The sequence below is a fragment of the Orcinus orca genome, chromosome 13 (genome assembly GCF_937001465.1).
Source record: "Orcinus orca chromosome 13, mOrcOrc1.1, whole genome shotgun sequence".
In the NCBI taxonomy this organism is placed as follows: Eukaryota; Metazoa; Chordata; class Mammalia; order Artiodactyla; family Delphinidae; genus Orcinus; species Orcinus orca.
Window position 1 is genome coordinate 14,115,787 of NC_064571.1, and position 22,821 is coordinate 14,138,607.

The 22,821-nt window shown below is 45.7% G+C and overlaps 1 protein-coding gene across 8 annotated transcripts in view; it reads left to right on the forward strand.

Moving 5' to 3' along the window:
• Window positions 1-22,620, forward strand: part of ST3GAL5 (ST3 beta-galactoside alpha-2,3-sialyltransferase 5) — a 49,099-nt gene extending 26,479 nt beyond the window's left edge. For 6 of the 8 annotated variants that reach the window (XM_049695796.1, XM_049695800.1, XM_049695799.1 and 3 more), the window contains 5 exons: window positions 2,040-2,151; window positions 12,071-12,414; window positions 16,106-16,292; window positions 17,751-17,909; window positions 21,391-22,620. In XM_049695796.1, coding sequence (XP_049551753.1) covers window positions 2,040-2,151; window positions 12,071-12,414; window positions 16,106-16,292; window positions 17,751-17,909; window positions 21,391-21,639 — 1,051 coding nt within the window. In that variant the 3' untranslated portion in view covers window positions 21,640-22,620. Of the gene's footprint in view, window positions 1-2,039; window positions 2,152-3,114; window positions 3,233-12,070; window positions 12,415-16,105; window positions 16,293-17,750; window positions 17,910-21,390 lie in introns of those variants that run through there. The other 2 variants (XM_033431372.2, XM_033431373.2) reach the window with 2 other exon arrangements.
• Window positions 22,621-22,821: the final 201 nt, after the last annotated feature.

Sequence of the window (22,821 nt, forward strand, 5' to 3'; positions counted from 1 at the left end):
CCTTCCAGCCGCTGCCTAGTGCAAGAGGGCTATCCCCTTTGCCTTTGCCATTTCCGGTGAATCTAAAAATACGGTTAATTAAAGTCCCCTACAGGCATTTGAATAACATTGAACATCAAACACTAAAAAGGATGAGAGGGGTACCAGCCAGGTCACCCGTACATCCTAGTAAGAGATAGAATTGTTTTTTTGTTTTTTTAATATTTTATTATATTTATTTATTTAATTTTGGCCACTCGGCAAGGCTTGTGGGATCTCAGTTCCCCGACCGAGGATTGAACCCAGGCCACTGCAGTGAAAGCACCCAGTCCTAACCACTAGACCACCAGGGAACTCCCGAGATAGAATTGTTAAAGGAGGAACTTGTCAGTTTTACTTGGTACCAGCCAAACTAGGTGGTAAACTACCCTTTCTTTCATGCCGACAGGTAGAAATCCAACCCTGAAATCTAGCCTCCCATCTCATGTTACTAATTCGGGAGGTGTAGAAGAAGAAAGGTGGGAAAGGAAATGTATGTTAATAAACACTCAGATCATTTTCCATCTCCTTTTGTCATCAGCCAGTAATTATCGAGGCCCCCATACGCCTGGCACCATGCTGGGTGCTGGCCGCATGGGAGATAGACCTGGGCCCCGTGCTGCTTACAGTGTGGCCGAGACAGACTTGCAACCAGGAATTACAGAACAAGGGAATCAGGGCTGTAGATTCTGGGCCTGCTTTTAACTTTTTCTTCCTTCCTTTTTTTTTTTCTTTTCTGGCCACACCGCACAGCTTGTGGGATCATAGTTCCCCGATCAGGGATTGAACCCGTGCTCCCTGCATCTAAAGCTCGGAGTTCTAACCACTGGACCGCCAGGGAATTCCCCCTTTTTTTCTTTTATAATCAAAATAAGGGAATTATTAATGCACTGAATATAATACCTTTTCTGGGACTGGAGAAAAGAATAGGTCATACTGCATTCACAAGATTCAAAAGATGTTAAAGGTAGTCAGTAAAACATCTTCCCATCCCTGCTCCCCACATTTCCTCTTTCCACTTAAAGATGACCAATATTAGCAGTCTTGTGTATGTAAGAAATACTGTGTGTGTGTATTCCCCTCCCCCGACCGTCTCTTTTTTATGCAAATGGTTGCATCCCTTTCACTTAGCGTTGTATTTGATCCCAGAGAAGAATTAAGATGCTTGTCCAAGTTTTCATGGTAGAGTCTATTGAAATGAGAATCAAGAAGTCTTGAAAACACTTCCTAGCAATACTTTCTTGCAACATAATCCTCAAATATTAAGAACTATTTAGCATCTATGGTATACTATGCTAAATGCTATATATATATATATATATTTTTTTTTTAATTTTAAAAATTTTATTTATTTATTTGGTCACACCGGCTCTTCTCTGCGGCAGGTGGGCTCCTTAGTTGTGGCTCACCGGCTCCTCAGTTGTGGCATGTGGGCTCCTTAGTTGTAGAGTGAACTCTTAATGCGGCATGCATGTGAGATCTAGTTCCCTCACCAGTGATTGAACCCGGGCCCCATGCATTGGGAGCACAGAATCTTAACCACTGCGCCACCAGGGAAGTCCCAAGACTGACTTTTCTTCTTTTTTTTAATTGAGGCAAGGAATATGACTTTATTCCGAAAGCCAGGCACCTGAGAAGATGGCAGACTGAAGTCTCAAAATAACCATCTTCAGGACTGACTATTTTAAAGTAGCAAAAAATTGAAGCTGAGATTCTGTCGTTCAAAATTTATTACTTAGTTTTTTTTTAAGTCCAGTAATCTATATTGTGATTCAGATTTTATTGCAGTACCTTTGCAGAAAAATGTTTTTTCTATATTTGCTTATAACAAAGACAGTCATAAATGACTTGTTAGAAAAATAAGAAATGCTGCCTTAAATTAAGAGGTCTTCCTAAAGACTGTACTTTTATGCTGTGTGGCAGGCAGACTCTATTTGGGTTAGGTTTTCAGTTATTTCACATGATCTCTCTTGATTATCACATGACGACGTCATTATACGTGATTGATTTTTTTTTTCTAGGTGTACATTGCTTGTGTTTGGAGTGTGGATCCTTTATATCCTCAAGTTAAATTATACTACTGAAGAATGTGACATGAAAAAAGTGCATTATGTGGACCCCAACCGCATAAAGGTTAGATATTCCATCAGTGTGGTTTCAATTAGAATATTTCCAAGTGTACGCTTAAATAGTAATATTGTCTCTCGAGTGTTATAAATAAATGTTCATGAAAGTTATCAACAGAAGGGAAAACACTTAACCTTAGCACTTCAAAACGCCCACCTGACACTCACTGTTCTTCCCCCATGTACTGAAGTCGTGGGGTGAGGTGAGTTCCATTTGACCCCGTAGGGCACCTGTCATGGAGTTAATACACCATGACGCTGCCAGCGTACCTGTACTTAAAGCAGATCAGGAAGAAATTCTTTTAGTATCATTTGTCATTTCTGTGTTTTATTTTTCGTTTTAATGATTTCACATTGTATTTCAAGATTTTTCCTTCAATGTATATTTATTTTTTTAATCAGTTGACATATTAAATCCTGATTTCACTGATGGTTTGAGTTGTAAATTATCTGATACTGTTCAGCCTTGGACATAATGATAACCGACATGTGTGGCTGCTTTACATATATTATCTCATTTAGTGATCATCATGACTGAGAGATATCCCAGGGTTCTCTGCATCTTACAGATGATGGCCTGGGAGGTTAAGCTGCTGGCCCAAGTTCACACCTAGTTTAGTTAACTATTTTAGTTAATCTAGTTTAGTATATACTGTGTAGCTGTTCTGAAAATGCTTTAGCAATAGAAACTCATTGAACCCTCATAACAGTCCTGGGGATACAGCTGCTGTTATCATCCCCACGTCATAGATGAGTATAGGGAAGAACCTTAAGTAACCTGTCTAAGGTTATCTCAGCAAGTAAGTGGTGGTGTGAAGGCTTGGACCCAGCAGTGTGGTTTCAGAGTCCCGTCTCCTGATGACTCTGCTCTCTGCTGGGGTAGGGAGCGTCCACCGAGAGGAAGCCAGAAGTTACAGGTGGCATGATGCAGAGGAGAGAGCTCAAACTTCTGACCTGGATTCAAATCTAAATGCCACTTCGTAACAGTGAGACCCGAGGCAAGTGACTGAATCATTTGGAGTCCCAGTTTCCTCAGCTGTGAGGTGTAGATAACAGCGTCTGTGCAGTGGGGTGGTCATCCAAGTCCAGTAAGCTAGTAGGCACAAAGCTCCTTTTCTAGGCCTGGTTTTTATTCACGTGTTTCTCTTCTGTATATGCTTTGAAGTACCTCACATTTTTCATAGTACAGACAGGTATAAACATGTAAATGAAAAGAGTGTATTGTAGTTAATACATGCACAGCTTGGCCTGTGCAGAACCCTTGTGTCTCAGGGGTCTTGCTGATCACGGGGCCTTCCTCCCCTGCTGTTTCTGTCCCTCAGATGTTGGCCGACTCAGTTCATCTCGGCAGCATGAGCCCCTCCTCTCTGCTGGAGCAGGATGTGGTCCCGCATCATCCGCTCGGGCTTTCCCTCCCGAACGGCTGGCCTTGCAGACATTCCCAAATCCCTTTCAATTCCGAGGCCTTCCACAGCTCGCTTGGATAAACTTTGCAGACATCCTGTCTCTGTTTTTTGTCTCCTGGAAAAACCCTGAAATGCTGACACTTGACACTGTGATATATGATTGCTGGTATCTGTGAACTCGTCCCTTTGCTACACTTCTCCACATTCTCTGTGCGTCCCCTCTGTCCTGTCCATTTCATTCATCAGGCCGTTGACCTCCTGACCAACAACAGAGATCATTGCTCTCGAGTCTGGGTTAATTGAGGAGAGATGTGAGCTCTCTGTGCAAGAGTAGAGCACTGTGTGTACTTGTGAGATGGATGGAGAAGATGTGGTTTGCTAACACCTTGGGTGAAATCAGCTTAGTGGTTTTCGTGCCTGGCCAGCGCTGTCTGCATCAACTGTGCTGTGACGGCCTACAGCTGTTTTCTTTTTAGCTACATTAATAGGCCAGTGGTGGTCTGTTTAAGTTTCCCCTAAGGAATTCTAGTGACTTTTAAAATTTGTTTGGCCCCACCTCGTGGCTTGCGGGCTCTTAGTTCCTCAACCCAGGATTGAACCCGGGCCCCAGCAGTGAAAGCACCAAGCCCTAACCACTGGATCGCCAGGGAATTCCCTAGTGCTTTCTGAGAAGGACCAGAGAAGAGATTCTAGACCTTGTCCCCGAGGAACCTTTGAAGGGATGGGAACATTTGCATAGAGAAGACCAGTGCAGGACACATGGCAGCTCCTGCCAGCAAGCCAGAGGCCTGGCCTGGTGGCCTCACTGGAAGAACTCTGGGTCAAGGGTGACAGCCAAGCCGCAAGGAGAAGGGTTTGATGGTCCACGACGTCCAAAGATGGAAAAACTGAGCTACCTTTGTGGCGAATCTCTGGAGGTCTTTGACCAAAGCCAGGATAACTGTTTTGGGGTGGAACTCAGGCATCAGACAGTTGGTGGCTCAAGGGCCCTGTGCTCCCTTCCAGCCCTGGAATTCCGTGGTTCACTGCAATCGTCTAGTACCTGGCCGGAAAGTGTAGGCTGGTTTCGTAACCTGGGTTCTTCCTATTCTGAATGAGCTTCCTTCTTCCTCATTATGGTTTTGATCTGATAACTAATGATGTTGACCATCTTTTCATGTACTCTTTGGCCATTTGTAGGTCTTCTAAGGAGAGATGTCTATTCAGATTCTTTGCCCAATTTTTAATTGGCCTGTCTTTTTATTATTGAGCTGTTTAAGTGTTCTCTGTATATTCTAGATACCAGTTCCTTATCAGATATATGATTTGCAACTATTTTTTTCCCATTCGGTGGGTGGTCTTTTTACTTTTTTTTGATGGTATCATTTTTAGCACACAAGTTTCTAATTTTGATGAAGTCCATTTAATCTACTTTTCATTTTGTTCCTTGTGCTTTTGATGTCATATCTAAGAAAGCATTGCCTAATGTTTTCTTCTAAAAGTTTTCTAGTTGTAGCTCTTATATGTAGGCCTTTGATCCACTTTTGAGCTACTTTTTATATATGGTGTGAAGTCAGGGTCCAGCTTCATTCTTTTGCTTGTGGCTTTCCAGTTGTCCCAGCATCTTTGTTGAACACTTTACTCTGTGTTTGCTGCGTTGTGTGTTTTTTTTTAATGTATTTTATTGAAGTAGAGTTGATTTACAATGTTGTGTTAATTTCCGCTGTATGGCAAAGTGATTCAGTTTTATATATTTTATATATACACACGCACACACACGCATATATTCTTCTTCATATTTTCCATTATGGTTTATCACAGGATATTGAATATAGTTCCTTGTGCTCTACAGTAGGACCTTGTTGTTTATCCATTCTCTCTGTAATAGTTTGTATTTGCTGCATTCTTTCTTCTCTGCCTGGAGCCCTTCCTGTGGCTCTCTGTTATTCATCTTTTACATCAAATCTCAGCTCAGGGCTTACTTTTTCTAAGATCCTTCTCCGATCACCCTTCCCTCTTGTCTTCTAGGAACCCCCTCATACCTTAATCTTGACAGTTACCACTGTGGTACTTTAACTGTTTTGTCTTCCCCACTTGTCCTCCAGGCAAGCCCTTGGGAGATAGGGATTGTGGGATAACATTTTACATTAACGAATATGTACTTATATGTATTGAACTCCAGAGGGAGGAGAGATATTACTCAAACCTCAGCACGGTGTCTCATCTTTGAACTCCAGATTGCACAGAAAATCCACAGTTAAATTTTAACAGGCAGTTCTTTGAGGACTTTCAGTTATGTACATTAAGTTTAATATCCCTTTGAGGAATGGGACAGATACCTCCTATCCAACTCTTCATATCCCCCAGTAAACAGACTCTCCCTTCTCTTTCCCCCTAAACCATGGCATGTGAGTCCCCCCCTTTAGGCTGGTGGGACCAGTTTTAAACCTAAGTTCACTGCTGGGCCAGTAACAGCCTCTCATGGGTGCTAGTGCCCTGTCCCAACTGGCTCCAGTAAGGATTCCTAACTCGTCCCTGATGGGGGGATGGAAGGACCTGATGAGTGAGATCAGCCTCCCAAGCCCCACTGCCTGCGTGGAGAAGGGGTGACGGCTGCCTGAAGGAAGGACACTACGGTTCCCGAAGAGGAAGGAACAGGAAATGGAGACCCAGGAGGTAGCCCACGGTGACCGCCACGTCAACCCATTTCCAAAAGACTTCTAAAAAGATCATTATTTTTTCCAATTAGAAAGTCCCCCGTAATGGTGTGGAAAGAAGGAGGAATGGGGGCACGGTTAAGTCAAACAGGTTTGTGCAAGTCTCCATTCAGAAATTAATAAAGTAGAAAGTGAAAGCCTGCTCTAACCGTGGTGGAATGAGGGGTGACTTTTATTCTATTGCTTGAGACTTTTTTAAAAAAATGTAGCTTTTTAGCACTACTGACTCTGTCAGATTGCCCTGCTTTTCACAGTGGTCGTGACAGCGTGTGCAGAAAGCCCATGTCTCAGCGGGCTTTGCAAAGTAGAGGAACAGCAAGAGTTAGATACTGCTGAGGATTTGGGGTGGGGAGTAGCAGGATATGAGACTGAAAATGAGACAGGGCCAGAGCGTGAGAGGCCTTGAATGCCACACTGAGCAGTTCCTAACTTTGATATCTGGTCACACATCCCTAAACAAGAAGAGAAATCCTCTCTCAAATCCCCAGAATAGAGGAAGTAGCCAGCAAGCTGGCTGGTATGAAGGGCTGGGAGATGGTGTTCAGCGTGAGCTCTCTACAAAGAAAACCCTGACTCCAGGCTTCGGTGGAGATGGAGCCTTACTACCAAGAGAGTTTGGACGAATCGGAATGATTGTGGCTGTGTATCAGCAGAAGAGGGTCTCAGGGTCGTGAGAGTGGGGCCCTGTGAGCTTTGTTGATGCCATTCAACAACTTGCAAGGTCAATAACCCTGCTGGACTCTGAACACCTGGTTGCATTCTGCCTGCATGTATACAGCAGAGGTGTGGCCATGTTTGCTGTGGGTTTTATATTTTCTATTTAAAGATGTCCCCGAACGTGCCATTTGTGAAAAAAGACGAACAGTGGTCTCTGCGGGGATGCTTGGATAGTTTGAATGTGGTGCAGATGTGAAATTGCACTTAAAAGATGTGGTTTCCCTGGTGGCGCAGTGGTTGGGAGTCCGCCTGCTGGTGCAGGGGACATGGGTTCGTGCCCCGGTCCGGGAGGATCCCACATGCCGCGGAGCGGCTGGGCCCATGGCCGCTGAGCCTGCGCGTCCGGAGCCTGTGCTCCGCAGCAGGAGAGGCCACAACAGTGAGAGGCCTGCGTACCACAAAAAAAAAAAAAGATGTGTGAAGAGCACATTCACATCAATTTAGGTTCAGACCGCATGGTAGCACCAGTTTGAACTTGGCCTTCTCTCAGGAACTAAAGACCACACATCGCCCTGGGGACTGCATCCTGGGCTGTGTGGTTCATCATGGCCAAGTTTACGTCTTCACCGTGACTCCATAGACCTACACTCACGTATCCAAAGTCAGCAGAGTAGGACTCCCCTGGTGGCCCAGTGGTTAAGACTCCGCGTTCCCAGCGCAGGGGGCACGGGTTCGATCCTAGGTCGGGGAACTAAGATCCTGCAAGCAACGCAGTGTGGCCCAAAAAAAAAAAAGTAAGCAGAGTAACCCTGGGCTGAGTTAAATCAGTCCAGACACTCGCACTTCCAAACCGATCCCTTTCTCTCCTGGGTCCTGCTCTTGCTTTTCCCAGACCATCCTTCAGTGGTCTCATACAGGTGAGGAAACTGAAGCCTTGAAAAGCCTTAAAGTTCATGCTTTAACCAAGTGTACACTACTGATAAAGAGATCCGAAACGGGGTCTAGATCCAGATCGTCTGATGGTTTTCTTCTTAACCGTGTATTGTGATAAAATATACATACAGAAGACTTTCACCTTTTAAGCATCCAGTTGGAGGAGTGTTAGTAAATTTACAGTTAAATTTACACCATCACCACAATCCTATTTAGAACATTTCAGCACACAAGTTAGATTCCCTCTCACCCCTTCTGTGGTCAATCGCTACCCTCAACTACCAGCCCGAGGCAACCATTGATCGGCTGAGATTTTACTGTGCTATTCCCTCTGTGACTTGTTTATTCAGATTTTTCTCCTTTTAACCAGGTAAAAGTTACAGACAGCTGACTCATGGAAGTTAAACCAGAGTTTACAAACGTGGAAAGGAAAGTGTCGTTGCATAAGTCATACCCTCGGTTCATGCGGTCCGTGGCGGAGTTGGGCTCCTACCCAGGTCCAGTCAGCTCCAGGCCCCAAACTCTCCTTCATCCCACATGCTGTGCCCTGTCCTGGGTTTAAATCAATAAATAAAAGAACACATTGCCTTTTACTAAGAATTATGCCACTTACCTATATTTCTGAGAAGGGTTGTCCTAAAAATTACGGGGTAGAAATGAAAATGGAGATTTTTACTGAGGGAAATTCGTTTTTTAATATCCTTCAGGGGATTCTCACATCGTGGTTTAACATCCTTCGGGGGATTCTCACATTGTGGTTTTCCGTGGTACATCGCCACATCAGTGACAACTGAAACTGCCTGATGTCTGTTTATTCTCAGTTGTGGGCAGCCAGCAAGCTCAGCCTTGAAGTCTTTCAAAAAATGAAGCTCTTGTGTCCATGCCTCGATTTGGGAGAAGAGGGGTTCCTGTATCTTTGGGGAGGTCACCAGTCCTCTGGTTCCCAGTGGTTCTCGTCCGAGACGGATGCCATCCGGACCCCACTGCGTCCTTCCTCTCTAGCCTGCTCCGGCTCCCAGGCTTGGCACTGTCTGCAGTGGAGAAGAGGAAGGTCGAGATGCTTGCGGTCATGACCGCAGCTCCACGAGGCGAGCTGTCCTCCCAAGGCATTTTTCTTCTGAGCTTTGAAACCTGAAAGAGGAAGGAGGGAGGCTGAGCCACTTATGGGGCGTGTTACATGTTTAAACAAGTTGAAACAAGAGAAGGAAAGGAATCGCTGTGGCTTTGGCCATTTCCAGTGGCATTTAGAACATTGTCCCTGGGATTGATTGACTGCACCTGCGGAGGGACGGGAGGGGTCACCATCAGAAGATGCTCTTTCCACAGTCTAGAAAATTAAGTCTGAAGCCTGAGATGGAACTCTTTGCCAGAATGGAAATGGAATGAAATGTCACTCCTTCCAAATGAGACTAGAACATTTGGCGCCCAAGAGAGTCGTGCTCCGGTGTCCGGCTCCATCACCTCACCTCTCTCTCCAGTCCTGAGTCAGTCACTAAGCTTCTGTCTCTTGGCGCTTCTCGGATGTTCATTTCCATCCCAGGAGATTTGTAAAACAAGATGCTTGGGATGTCCTTCCATGGTGAAGAATTAGACCTTTTGTTCTCTAAAAACTTGTTCACAACCCTCAGGCCCGGGGTGTAGAGACAAGTATGGATAGTACATGTGGCTCCTCTGCTTGCCCTGCCCCCGAGTTGGGCATTAAGTGCCTGTAGGTGCAGAGTCACCAACCTGGAGGCCCGGTCAGGGCGAGCCCTCCACTCAGGGGCTGTTCTGGGTTGCGACCGATTTCCTCGCGAAGACGCTAATTCGCGAGGTATCAGTGGTGGTGTTTGTCACCTGCTCTCTGTGGGCAGAGGCTGGGATTGTAGGGGTTTGGGAGGTGATCAGGCGACGTGAGCCTGCCAGCTCAGCCCTCTTCCTGTGCGTGCCGCCTGCAGCCCACAAAGCGAAGACGCTCAGGACCGTCTTGCGAGGTGTCCTAGGTGTCGTGCCGGTGACCTCAGACAGCGACCTTATGTCGTGTCTGCGGCATCTTCTGAGGCTCAAAGAACATCCATTCCCTTCTTCAGACATGGGGCCAGACTCTTAAGATGTAGACGGCGTGCTCTTCCCAGTACTAAGAACTTTTTGAAGCTGTAATTTAAAGAAAAGGGAGTGGGGTTCTCCTGCAGTAAGATGATGATTTCTACAAAAATTCTATTATACAAAAATCAGACAAGACTTTGAGGAAAAACATAGTTGAGACAAACATTTAAAACTGTATATGGCAATAATAATCCTCATAATAGTACTGACACAGTTCAAAAGACATATTCAATCCTAAAAATAAATATCCCAGCAAATAAATAGAGGAACACACACACACACACACACACACACACACACACACACACGCACGCACGCACGCAGCTTGGTGGGAGGAGGGATACGGTAGGGCCAAGACTGCTGCATGTGGCGATGAGCACAGAAAGCTCAGTGATGCTGCCAGATGATCCCGAGGCAGCATTTGGCCAGACTGAGCCCAGGCGCAGACTGGGGGGCAAGTGGGTGTCTGTCCCTTGTCTCTCCGCGTCTTGCTGTGTTCAGCCAGGCTAGTGTACTTGGCCTTCAACAGTCATTTCTTGTTGTTGCAAAATATTAACGTGCAGGGAAGATGGTACACAAAACCAAGGCAACTTCTTTGTTGACCGGACACCGTGGCAGGTTACACCTGGTTCCCATTCCAGACCGTGTGAAGCTCATTACTCCCTCTGATAAATAAGCCTGTTTCTCATCCAACTAGACAGGAACCTGAAATAGGAAATCTTTTTCTCTTTTGGCTGTGCTGCACAGCATGTGGGATCTTAGTTCCCTGACCAGGGGTTAAACCCATGCCCCCTGCATTGGGAGCTCGGAGTCTTAACCACAGGACCGCCAGTAAAGTCCCGGAAATCATTTTTTTTTAATTGTGTTTAAAAAAGAAACCCACATAAAATGTACCGTCTTCATTATTTTTAAATGCATAGTTTGGCCCTGTTAAGTATATTCACATTGTTGTGAAACAGATTTCTGGAACATTTTCATCTTGCAGAACTGAAACTCTACCCATTAAACAGCAGTTCCCCATTTCCCCTCCCCCTCAGCCCCTGGTAACTACTGTTCTTCCTATTTCTACGAATTTGACTGTGTGAGATACCGTCTATAAATGGAGTCCTACAGTATTTGTCTTCTTGCGGCTGGCTTATTTCACTGAGTATAATGTCCTCAAGATTCATCCATGTTGTAGTGCGTGTAAGGATTTTTGTGTGTGTGTGGCCACACCACGCGATTTGTGGGATCTTAGTTCCCCGACCAGGGATCGAACCCAGGCCTTCGGCATTGGAAGCACAGAGTCCTAACCACTGGACCACCAGGGAATTCCCATGTCAGGATTTTATGAAACATGAAATCTTAAACACCTCAAATTTGAACAGCTTAAACACCTCAAAATTTCTTCAAAATTTACTTGTTCAAAATTTATTTGAAAATTTGTTCAGATTTGTTCAAATCTTGTTCAAAATTTATTTGAACACCCCGAATTTATTTGAACAGCTTAGGCTGGGAGGGTAGGAGGTGGGGGTCCTTCCTGTTCTACTTGTGCCGTGAAATAAATACCCTTGTTGAGTTTGTCTCCTTGTCATGTGCTTCTCCCATGTTTCCCCCTCAAGTTTCTAGCATAAATTAACTCTTTAAAGCAGATTTTTGTTGTTGTTTTTTAAAATTTATTTATTTTATTTATTTGCTTTTGGCTGCGTTGGGTCTTTGTTGCTGCGCGCGGGCTAGAGGGGGACTACTCTTCATTGCGGTGCGAGGTCTTCTCATTGCAGTGGCTCCTCTGGTTGCAGAGCACGGGCTCTAGGCGCGCGGGCTTCGGTAGTTGTGCCGTGTGGGCTCAGTAGTTGTGGCACGTGGGCTCAGTAGTTGTGGATCAAGGACCCTAGAGCACAGGATCAGTAGTTGTGGTGCACGGGCTTAGTTGCCCTGCAGCATGTGGGATCTTCCCGGACCAGGGCTCGAACCCATGTCCCCTGCGTCGGCAGGTGGATTCTTAACCACTGCGCCACCAGGGAAGCCCCCTAAAGCAGACGTTTTGTGTTACAAGACAGTCATCCACAAGGGAGCTACACCAAACATCGCAGGACAAAGTGTCACCTGTCAGAGTATATTTATGATGCCTGAGAGCCTTTGAAGCTCAGGCCTGTGTGCTTCATTCCAGAGAGCCCAGCAATATGCCCAGGAAGTCCTGCAGAAGGAATGCCGGCCCCAGTTCGCCAAGAGGTCGATGGTGCAGCTCTTCAGGCACAGGTACACCTCGGACCTGCCACCTTTCGTGACGAAGGCCCCCGCAGGGAGCGAGGCCGAGTACAAGTACGACCCTCCTTTCGGATTCCGCAAGTTCTCCGAGAAAGTCCAGAGCCTCTTGGAACTCTTGCCCGAGCATGACTTTCCTGCACACTTGAAAGCCAAGAGCTGCAGGCGTTGTGTGGTCATTGGAAGTGGTGGAATCCTCCACGGGCTAGAGCTGGGCCGGGCCCTGAACCAGTTCGATGTTGTGATAAGGTACGTTGGCTTTCAGACCATCCTCTCCCCTCTGGACTTTAGTTCTCTGCTGTGGGTCAGGGCAGCACCAAAAACAGGAGGGACCCAGGCAGCCCTACATGTCCCTGCCTGCAGGGGACTCGCTGTTTGAGAAGTGGAAACAAAGACATGAAAGGATTGGACGCCCCAAACTGTGCAGTATTGACCCTAATTTTGGTAAAAACCCTTTCAGAGGAGGTGAAGGTTGGAAGGATTGGTAGATTCAGATAAGCCAGCAAAGGTGGAAGGCTGTGCTAGGCAGGGCCCAGAGGAGGAGGCAGTGCGGGGAGCTTGAGTCAGTGGGACGCCTGGCTTCTGGGAGCGGGGCTTGGGGTAGGTGAGCCCTGGAAGGTGGTACCGGTTGGGACCAGAAAGCACACAGAGGTGTTTGAAAGCCACATAACAGGCAATAGGCAGTCATCCTACATTACAGGAGTTTGTGATAGTTTGACAGTCACGTCAGGGGACGCCAAGATTTCTAGTCTGGGGTCTGAGACGTCAGTGGGACCGCTGTCAGAAACGGAGAAGTTGAGGAAAATCTCTGGCTAGTGAGGGAGGATGACAAGATCCATCTCAGATATTTTGAGCCTGAAAGTGGTGCTATATCCACATAATGCCTTTATCCCCAGTAGCTGTGACTTCGGGTAAGTTTCCTTGCTGTCCTGTGCCTCCGTTTCCTCGCTGTCCTGTGCCTCCGTTTCCTCATCTGTAAATGGGGGCAGTGATGGCACAGACCTTACAGGGTGACTGTGAAAACAAAACGAGTTCACATCTAGATGTAAAGCACTTGGAACAGTGTCAGAATCAGGGTAGATGCTCAGTACATGTTAGCAGCTATTTTGGGAGAATGTGTAGGAAGCTAAGGAGGAAAGGACACAGGGTGTAAGATGTTTGTAGGAAAGAACCAGACTTTTGTAAGGGCCAAGAGATAGAAGAAACAAGAACTACGTTTTCAGGTGAAAGGTGGGAAGTGAGGGTGTGGGAGTGGGGTTGTGGGGTTTGGGGGGTGAAGGAGGAGGGTACTGCTTCCTTTCTCTGGGTGCTTCCTGTGTGCCCGACGCTGTCACGTGCCCTGGATGTTCTCGTTCCATAGTGAAGCCGTCCCCTTAGCCAGTGTCAGGCATGAGGACACAGAGACACTGTAGGGCACAGAGTCCAGGCCAGAGCCTAGCATTCCGAATGCAGGGTTTTGAGGCTTCCAGAACCTCACCCTGACTCTATGTAAGCAGCTGAATGATCAGCTGTGCACAGGCAGCACTGGGGGAGGCAGACAGGACCCCGTATGCCCTTCTAATGGTGTACGACCGATATACGGGAGGAGAAGAGGTAAGAAACTGGGATGCGCACTCCGGTCCAGAGGAGAGATGCAGTGGAAGAGAAGGGCGGCCTTGAGCTGACCTTGAAGAATGGTGGCATTTAGCCCTTTAGGAAGGAGGTGGCCAGGAGATCTGGATGGGGAAGCTTACCTGGCAGGAGGAACGAGGGCCTGGGAGAGGGAAAGGGGGCTGGGCAGGTGGCTCAATGCCCAGTGATGGTGAGGCCAGACTGGACAGCATGGACTTCAGGCACAGGCACTGGGGGACACGGAGCACTGGGGACCCAGGAAGGGGACTTAGACTGATTATGATGGAGATCAGTTGAAAAACTTTTTGGGGGTAACTTTTATTTTATTTATTTATTTTTAAAATTAATTTTTATTGGAGTATAGTTGATTTACAATGCCATGATAGTTTCTGCTGTACAGAAAAGTGAATCAGCTGTGTGTATATATATATCTATATCTATATCTATATCTATATATATATATATATATATCTCCACTCTTTTTTAGATTCTTTTCCCATATAGGTCATTACAGAGTATTGAGTAGAGTTCCCTGTGCTATACAGTCGGTCCCTATTAGTTACCTGTTTTCTATATCGTAGTATGTATATGTCAATCCTAGTCTCCCAATTTACCTCTCCCCCCCTGGGGTAACTTTTAGGTTTAAAGCAATTCTGAACTTAACAGGAAAGTTGCAAGAGTAGTACAAAGAACTCCCATTCACCCTTTTCCCAGACTCCTCAGTTGATAACGCTGTATCACACTGGCTTTATAATTTTCTCTCTTTATATACTATTATTCTTTTCTGAACCCTTTAAGAGTTAGTTACAAATCTCAAACTCCTTCTTTACCCCTAAATACTTCAGTGTGCATTTCTTAAGAACAAGGACATTCTCTTATAGAACCGCATGACGATATTCAGAATTAGGGAATTAACACTGATGCAGCACAGACCTTAGCTACAGTCCTTATTCAGACTTCACCAGTTATTCCAGTCGTGTCCATTATTTAAAAAGAAAGGAAAAGAGGGCTTCCCTGGTGGCACAGTGTTTAAGAATCCACCTCCAAGGCAGGGGACACGGGTTCAAGCCCTGGTCCAGGAAGATCCCACATGCCACGGAGCAATTAAGCCCATGCGCCACAACTACTGAGCCCACATGCCACAGCTACTGAAGCCTGCTCACCTAGAGCCCTTGCTCCACAGCAAGAGAAGCCAGTGCAATGAGAAGCTCGTGCACCGCAACGAAGAGTAGCCCCTGCTCGCCACAAGTAGAGAAAGCCTGTGTGCTGCAACGAAGACCAAAAAAATGCAGCCAAAAATAAATAAATAATAAAATAGAAAGAAAGGAAAAGAAAAAGAAAATACCTCATCCAGGATCATGCTGTGCATTTAGTTGTCATGTCTAATAATAGCTTTTTTTTTTTTTGCGGTACGCGGGCCTCTCACTCCTGCGGCCTCTCCCGTTGCGGAGCACAGGCTCCGGACGCGCAGGCTCAGCGGCCATGGCTCACGGGCTCAGCCGCTCCGCGGCATGTGGGATCCTCCGGGATCCGGGCACTAACCCGTGTCCCCTGCATCGGCAGGCGGACCCTCAACCACTGCGCCACCAGGGAAGCCCTAATAATAGCTTTTAATAATCCAGGAGTTAGGTATCTGAGATCTGGAAGAGGAAGTGACGGTGGAATAGAAAAGAAACGTTTGTACAGGTGTGATAATACAGGGAAAGAACCAAACAGACTTTTTTTGAGATTTCAAAACTGTGTACCTGTGTGAGTGGTACTGCTTTGGGAAGAATTCTTAGCATTTTCCCCAGAGCATCCACCCTGGCAAAGCCTTCATTGATCTAACAGTTCTGAGTGCCCCAAATTCCTGCTTTAATGTAAGACCAGGTTGCACTTGGACCCAGTGCCCTCCTCGGGCCCAACCCTGTCTATGTATAACTATGGTTTGTGTCTGCCTTTCCCCGGTTTTTAGGTTTTCTTTTTTGATTCCCTTTTTGAAATTCTGGCAAGAACCACTAATATCTAAGCACAATGGGAAGCTTTCAAGGAAACATTACTAGTGCCCAGAGTGTAATGTGTTTGGGTTGGCTTAAAGTGGCAGGACTAGATGGAATTGCTTGTCATTCAGAAATTGGATACGGGAGTCTCTTGCAGACTGAAGACTGCGTTCATCAAGCACCTGGAAAGGGCAGAGCTGAGGGATGACAGGGCTGCTGGGAGGGGTGCCCTACCCCCCAACCACACCCTCGTTCCCAGTCCTAAAAAAATGTGGAAAACACGCTGCAGGAATTTGGCATGTGTTGAAGTGGTTAATGTCAGTTTATCTTTGTCCTTTTTACTTAAATAGGTTAAACAGTGCACCGGTTGAAGGATATTCAGAGCATGTTGGAAATAAAACTACTATAAGGATGACTTATCCGGAGGGTGCACCACTGTCTGACCTCGAATATTATTCCAATGACTTGTTTGTTGCTGTTTTATTTAAGAGTGTTGACTTCAACTGGCTTCAGGCGATGGTCAAAAATGAAACCCTGGTAAGCACTAGAAATTCAGCCATCAGTTATGCCTCCGTAAAAAGCGAAGGGGCCTCTGATTGGAATTAACAGGTTTTTATTTTTAAACTAACACACATGCTTTCAAATAAACACTCCCTTTGTAGAAGCCCCTCAGAACTTCCCCTGGAAATTGCTTTCAGAACTTGACTGAGTCACATGTGGAAACTGGGATCATTACTTAGTGGAAATAACAAGCTTGGGACCAAAATGGCTATCATTGAGGTTGGCCACCCACCTTCATTCACCAGACATGAATTTACATGGCTTCTGACTATTTTCAGAAATTAGTTTTATGTGCATGAATATAAACCATTATTGAGGCAATTCAGAAGAATATACATAAATTCTCCGAAGAGTATTTTCAAAGAGATTCTCCAAAAATGCTTTGGTGGTGTTTTTTTTTTCCTTTTTTTAATGTTTATTTATTTGGCCGCGCTGGGTGTTAGTTGTGGCAGGCAGGCTCCTTGGTTGCGGCATGCAAACTCTTAGTTGCGGCATGCCTGTGGGATCTAGTTCCCTGACCAGGGATTGAACCCGGGCCCCCTGCATGGGGAGCGCGGCGTCTTATGCAGTGCGCCACCGGGGAAGCCCCTGGTGGTGTTCTCGCTGGAGTCAATTCACGGCGTTCCAGAGGGGCAGATGTGGAGGAGATGGCCCCAACTTGGTCATATTCCTTTTCTTTGTCTTTACAATAATCTATCACCTTACTTTATAGTCCCCCAGCCCCCCACATTATGTTGAAATGAATTCCAGAGGTCAGCTGTTAAGCAGTGTGTGTGCGTTTATATGCACTTGCACAAACCAGCTGACTGTAAAGTTAACAGGACATATCAGACTTTTCACAGAAGCTTCACGTGCTGGAGAATTTGTATCTCCAAAGCTCGATTCCGTACAGGTTACTGTGGTCCTCTGGATTTTCTCTTGGGTAGTTGTTCTAGTTGAAAGATGAAGCACATACGAAATGACTTACAGTCAGTTACCAAGAGACATCACAGGACTAGGAAGTGGAGTAAGTGGAGAAGGGGGTGCGTGGTGGGGACCTGAGCACAGGCGGGGCACCCAGAACACTTCATACCCTCGAATTGGATCTGTTTGCTTGGTTTTCCCTGGGCAAAATGGTGGCTTTGGATCCTAAAAAGGCTGACTCTCTCAGGTCATTACCTGAAGAATTTCTTCCCCAAATCAATAAGAGCTGCTTCTGCAGTTCCTTTCCTTGTCCAGTGCCACCTTCATAGATCAGATCCTTAGAGTTGCTTGCCTGAGTTGAGGTACTGGATTTGCATAGATCTGTGACTTGACCACAGAATGCAGCCTACAAACCCACAAGGGGCCACACCCACGGTTCTGGCCTCATTAGCAGGGGATGCGCTCTGCCCGCTCCACTGATAAGATCACTTGATTAAATCCCCCTAACGATCGCTTGCTTTCTTTCCTTAGCCGTTTTGGGTGCGACTCTTCTTTTGGAAGCAGGTGGCGGAAAAAATCCCACTCCAGCCAAAACAGTTCAGGATTTTGAATCCGGTTATTATCAAAGAGACTGCCTTTGACATCCTTCGATACTCAGAGCCTCAGTCAAGGTTCTGGGGCCGAGATAAGGTATTTTTGTCGCTACTGAAACTTAACTGTTCTTCTCTGTGTTGGAAAGGAGGCACCTGTACAGCTTTCAGTTAGGCTCAGCTGTATACCCAGAAGCATCTTCCAGGGATGAAACCTAGTCAGGGTCCTCATCCAATAGGCAGATGAGCAGGGTCTTCTATTTGCCCTTTGAATCAAATTCTAATTAAAAAGGTGCTTTAACACAACTGTGTAAATTTTAAAGGAAGAATCCTGTGCTTGTTAAGGAAAACAAATACCTGAATAGTCTCCTTAAAAACAAAAACCTAGTTCTTCACTGCGATCAGTAAGAGCTAAATCCAACTCTGGCTCCAACTTCAGGCTTGAACACCCAGCTCGGGTGAAATGGTTCACACAGTGGAAGCTGTTCCCTTCGCAGTCCGCCGTTTTCCTCCAGGGCTCTGGCCTCTCCATCCATGGGGAGCCCAGGAGGGCCATGTATTTTCTGCCCATTGCAGGAACGTGTCCAGAACCCGTGATGTGTTTTCCCTCTCATAGGAGAGCAGCCCTACCCCCGACCAGTGACTGTCGGGTCTCTGATTGGCTTTAGCTGGGCTCTCCCACACAGAGCACATGGGTTCCTCCGGAATGTGGGCTTACAACTTCTAACCTGTTGGCATCACTTTTAACAAAACAATTTTATAAAAAAGACAACATACTTTGGCAAGATTCTTAAACTAAGTTATAAAGAGGTTTCACTATAAGTGCACTTAGATTTCTGTATCTTTTAAACTGCCCCATTTCTTTATTAGATTCCATAGTATTTTTTTTAAACACAGGCAGATGCTCATTTGTTGGTTTGCAGGTCGATTTTATTTTTAAAATAACCTTTAAAAAATGGACAGATTTAATTACGTGAAATACGAAATTGCTGAATGGCGAAGGGTATCAGAAACAAAGTTAGTGGGGGAAGATTTATCATAGAAATCACAGAGTAAATATTCTCAAAGCATTTAGAGATCTTATTAAATCAAAAAGAAAAAGATGAGCCAATAAAGAAATGAGGAAAGGATATGAACAGACATTTCACAGAAGAAATTAGTATAGCCCAGGAATACATGATAAAATGTTCATCTTCACCAGTAATCAAGTAAAAGCGAATTAGAGCCACAGTGACATTTTTTGCCTGTTTTCTTAGCAGAGATTTAAAAGCTTGATAATGTCCTTGTTTGGCAGGAATGTAGGTAGAATTATAAGTTGGCACTTTTTCCGGATGGTGGTTTGGCAATACATATATCACTTTAAAATATGAATAGTCTTGGGCTTCCCTGGTGGCGCAGTGGTTGAGAGTCCGCCTGTCGATGCAGGGGACACGGGTTCGTGCCCCGGTCCGGGAGGATCCCACATGCCGCGGAGCGGCTGGGCCCGTGAGCCATGGCCGCTGAGCCTGCGCGTCTGGAGCCTGTGCTCAGCAACCGCAGAGACCGCAACAGTGAGAGGCCCGCGTACCGCAAAAAAAAATATATATATATATATATATATGAATAGTCTTTGACCCCGCAATTTGACTCTAAAAATTTTATTAGAAGGAAATTAGAGAAAATCTGCAAGGCTATTCTAGGATGTTCATCATAGCATTGATAGCAAAGGACTAAAAACAGCCTAAACATTCATCATTAGAGAATTGTTTAAACGTTATGGTATAGTCGATGCAATATCGTGTGACTGTCGAGGATGAAGAAAAACTAATGGATATGAAAACACCTCCACAATGTATTAAGCAAGAAAATCAAGTTACAGAACATTTATTTAATCCTGTTTTTGTTTAAAAACTAAAAATGTATATATAGTTGCATAGGAAGAAGCTTGGAAAGAATGACCAAACTGTGAAGAATGCCCTTCTCTGGAGAGTGAGTCTATAGGAGTCTTTTACAGTCTGCTTTATAATTTATCATTTGAATTGAATATTTGCTTATTTTTTATCATTGTCAAAATGGTATTCTTCTTTTGGATAAAAGCAGTAACTTGGAAGATGGCTTCTGATCTAAAATTGCATCATCAGAAACTCCCTCATGCATCTGCCCTCCCAGCAGACAGAGGAGCCTGTTGGACAGTGAGGGCTGCTCTTGGGGGACGTGTTCTGGAGATAACGTGCTCTGGGGAGCTTTTGATAGTTTCTGAGTTACTCTCCATGCCTTACCCCTATATACTCCTGCACAGACACTGATGGGTACTCCTAAGATGCTGTGTGCCGAGCTGGCCGCAGGTGGAGAAGACAGGGCACACTGCCTTAGAGTCCTAAGCCCAAACAGGAGGCTGGCTTCTTTAGGGTCAGTTTCCCTTGGTTTTTATTTCCAAACATGTAAAATGACTGTTGAGTTCCTTTTTAATAAGGGAGGTTGGCTTTGAGAGGTAGACACGACACACCGGGGAGCAGGAAGCAGTTTTTATCAAATGATGGGTTCCCTGGATGTTCGCTATTCCCACCTTAATCTCTGAACTCTGAAAGGTTCACTGTTGTTCCAGTTTACAGAAAAGGAGAGCTGGTTATGGAAGTCACAGACTCGGCTGAGATGAACCAAGGAGGTATATTTGCACATGAAAGACGATACAAGAGAATATCGAGTACTAGATGGGCAGCAGTCTCCAAGGAGGGCTTAGGCACTGCAGGGCTTTCCGTATTCCTGTCTGCCGCCCTGTGTGCTGTCTTTACCCAAGTCTGTGAGGGAGATCCCGAGAACCAATTCCAGATGTACAAGTGGCAAGATGTTGGACGTGAAGAGGGAGTGGTGATACAGTCAGAATCCAAAATTCTGGACATCTGGCATTCTAGGCCAAAGTCAGCAAGGGTACATTTTGGAAAAAACAAATGTGAAAGCCCGTAATTTGAGGCGAAAAATGTACTTGCCTGAACAGAGAGCCAGCAGAAACTGGCTGAGCTGCAGGACGTGTGAAAATGGCCTGGGGGTGTTATTTGCCAGAAAGGCAAGTAGGGGTGAAGTAAGACTGTCTTCACAAGTAAGGGGTGAAGGCAGTCTTGACCAACGAGAGCTGAGCCCGCTCTGTTCTCAGGCAGAGGCTGTACAGGAGCCAGCCAGGACGGGACGGCTTCCCAAACCATGTCCGGAGAAGGGCTGTGGCCACTTGTCCCGGAGCAGACCTTGTAGACGTTTGTCGCATGAGAGAGGAAATGGGTTAGTCTTGCTATTATGGTCATTCTGTGCAGGACCGGTGGGTGGAAGTTTTAGAAAGAACACCTTTTAGCTTGGTGCAGCAGGACCTGCCAGGCTGCCTCTTGCTTGTGTGTTAAAAGAATTCACATCACAGACCATGATTTAGAGTCTAGATTCCTGACCTGGATGGCAAGTCAGACTTTAGAATTGGGGGATATTTGAAATTGTGTGATGTATAAAATTGCAGCCCCCAGTGCCACTTTCATCACTTTGCATGGCATGTAGCCTACCTGTAAAGCAGCGACTTGTGCTAAGACCTTTTTTTTTTTTTTGTCTTTTCTCCTTTCCAGAACGTCCCCACGATTGGTGTCATTGCCGTTGTCTTAGCCACGCATCTGTGCGATGAAGTCAGTTTGGCAGGCTTTGGCTATGACCTCAGCCAACCCAGAACACCTTTGCACTACTTTGACAATCTCTGTATGGCTGCCATGAACTTTCAGACCATGCACAATGTGACCACAGAGACCGGGTTCCTCCTGAAGCTGGTCAGAGAGGGCGTGGTGAGGGATCTCAGCGGAGGCATCCATTGTGAATTTTGAACCCAGAAAACCTCACTTGAAAATGCAGTTCTGACCAGGAGGGCTGTTTTTCACAGCCTTCTTGACGCGTCCTGCAAGAACTTTGAAGTGCAGCTGGTGTTTTTTAACTTTTAATTTAAAAAACAAAAACAATACAAAAAGTTCTGCTCTTCCCACTTTTTTTCCCTATTTATTTGAAGCCAGTGTTTTTGCACAAAATTTTGTAAGTTAATTTTGAGAATGGGAAAGACTTTCCAAAGAGAATTGTATGTAATGATGTTTTATTGTATTTTAAGAAAGTTATTTAATTTGTAAAAACTCTGTTCATGTCTACTGCACATAGAATCCCAGGTCATTATGTGGAAGAAGGGAGGCGACTCCTTTGATGACAGCCCTGAATGCCTGACTCTGGTTCTCTGTTAGTCTGTTTGGTGGGACAGATGTCGGAAGCACTTCCAGGGTGACGTGCTGGGTAGCTAAACCACTGGGACTGGTTGGGCCATGCTGCTGCATGAGGCCTGGGCCGGTCGGAGAAGTTCACCGTCCCTCTCTGTTGATCTGCCTTCTGCAGGAAGACTTGTAGGAATCAAGCAGGGGAGCTGTCCTGCAGGTCCCAGGTCAAGGAGGGACACAGAGACATTTTCTGTGTCCTCCGCGTACTGCAACACTGCCCCAGGCGGACAACTCTTGGATTTCTTGAGAGTTTTTAACTGCCTTCCAAACACTTAAATGTTAATCCAGATTATTCCACCGTCTGTCTGAGGTGGCTTATAAAAATTAGGACAAAACCTCTGTTCTCCAGAGTCGTAGAGGAATAAACTCTTTCCAGGAATAATCATGTTTTCTGAAACACTGAAATGAAGTCTTCCCCGTGTTATAAATTGCCTGTTTAAGAAAAAACGTTTTTTTTATTTTGAATGCCTCCTTGGCAGTGTGTACCAGGCAGTGTGCTGGTCAAAAAAAAAAAAAAAAAAAAGAATAAAAGCTTTTGAGGAACTCTTACAGTCTAGTTAATTTAGTGCTTTTTTTTTTTCCCCCCCAGAAAATAAGTTTATAAGTCTAGCCAAAATGTCCTTCTTGGATGCCACTGCTAGGCAGGACCTCACTGCAGATGCCTGTGAGGAGGGCTGGGGGATGAAGGGGTCTCCTCCGCTGGCTGCTACCGCCGCCCCTCCCCCAATTCTATTTCTCCCACAGCACCCG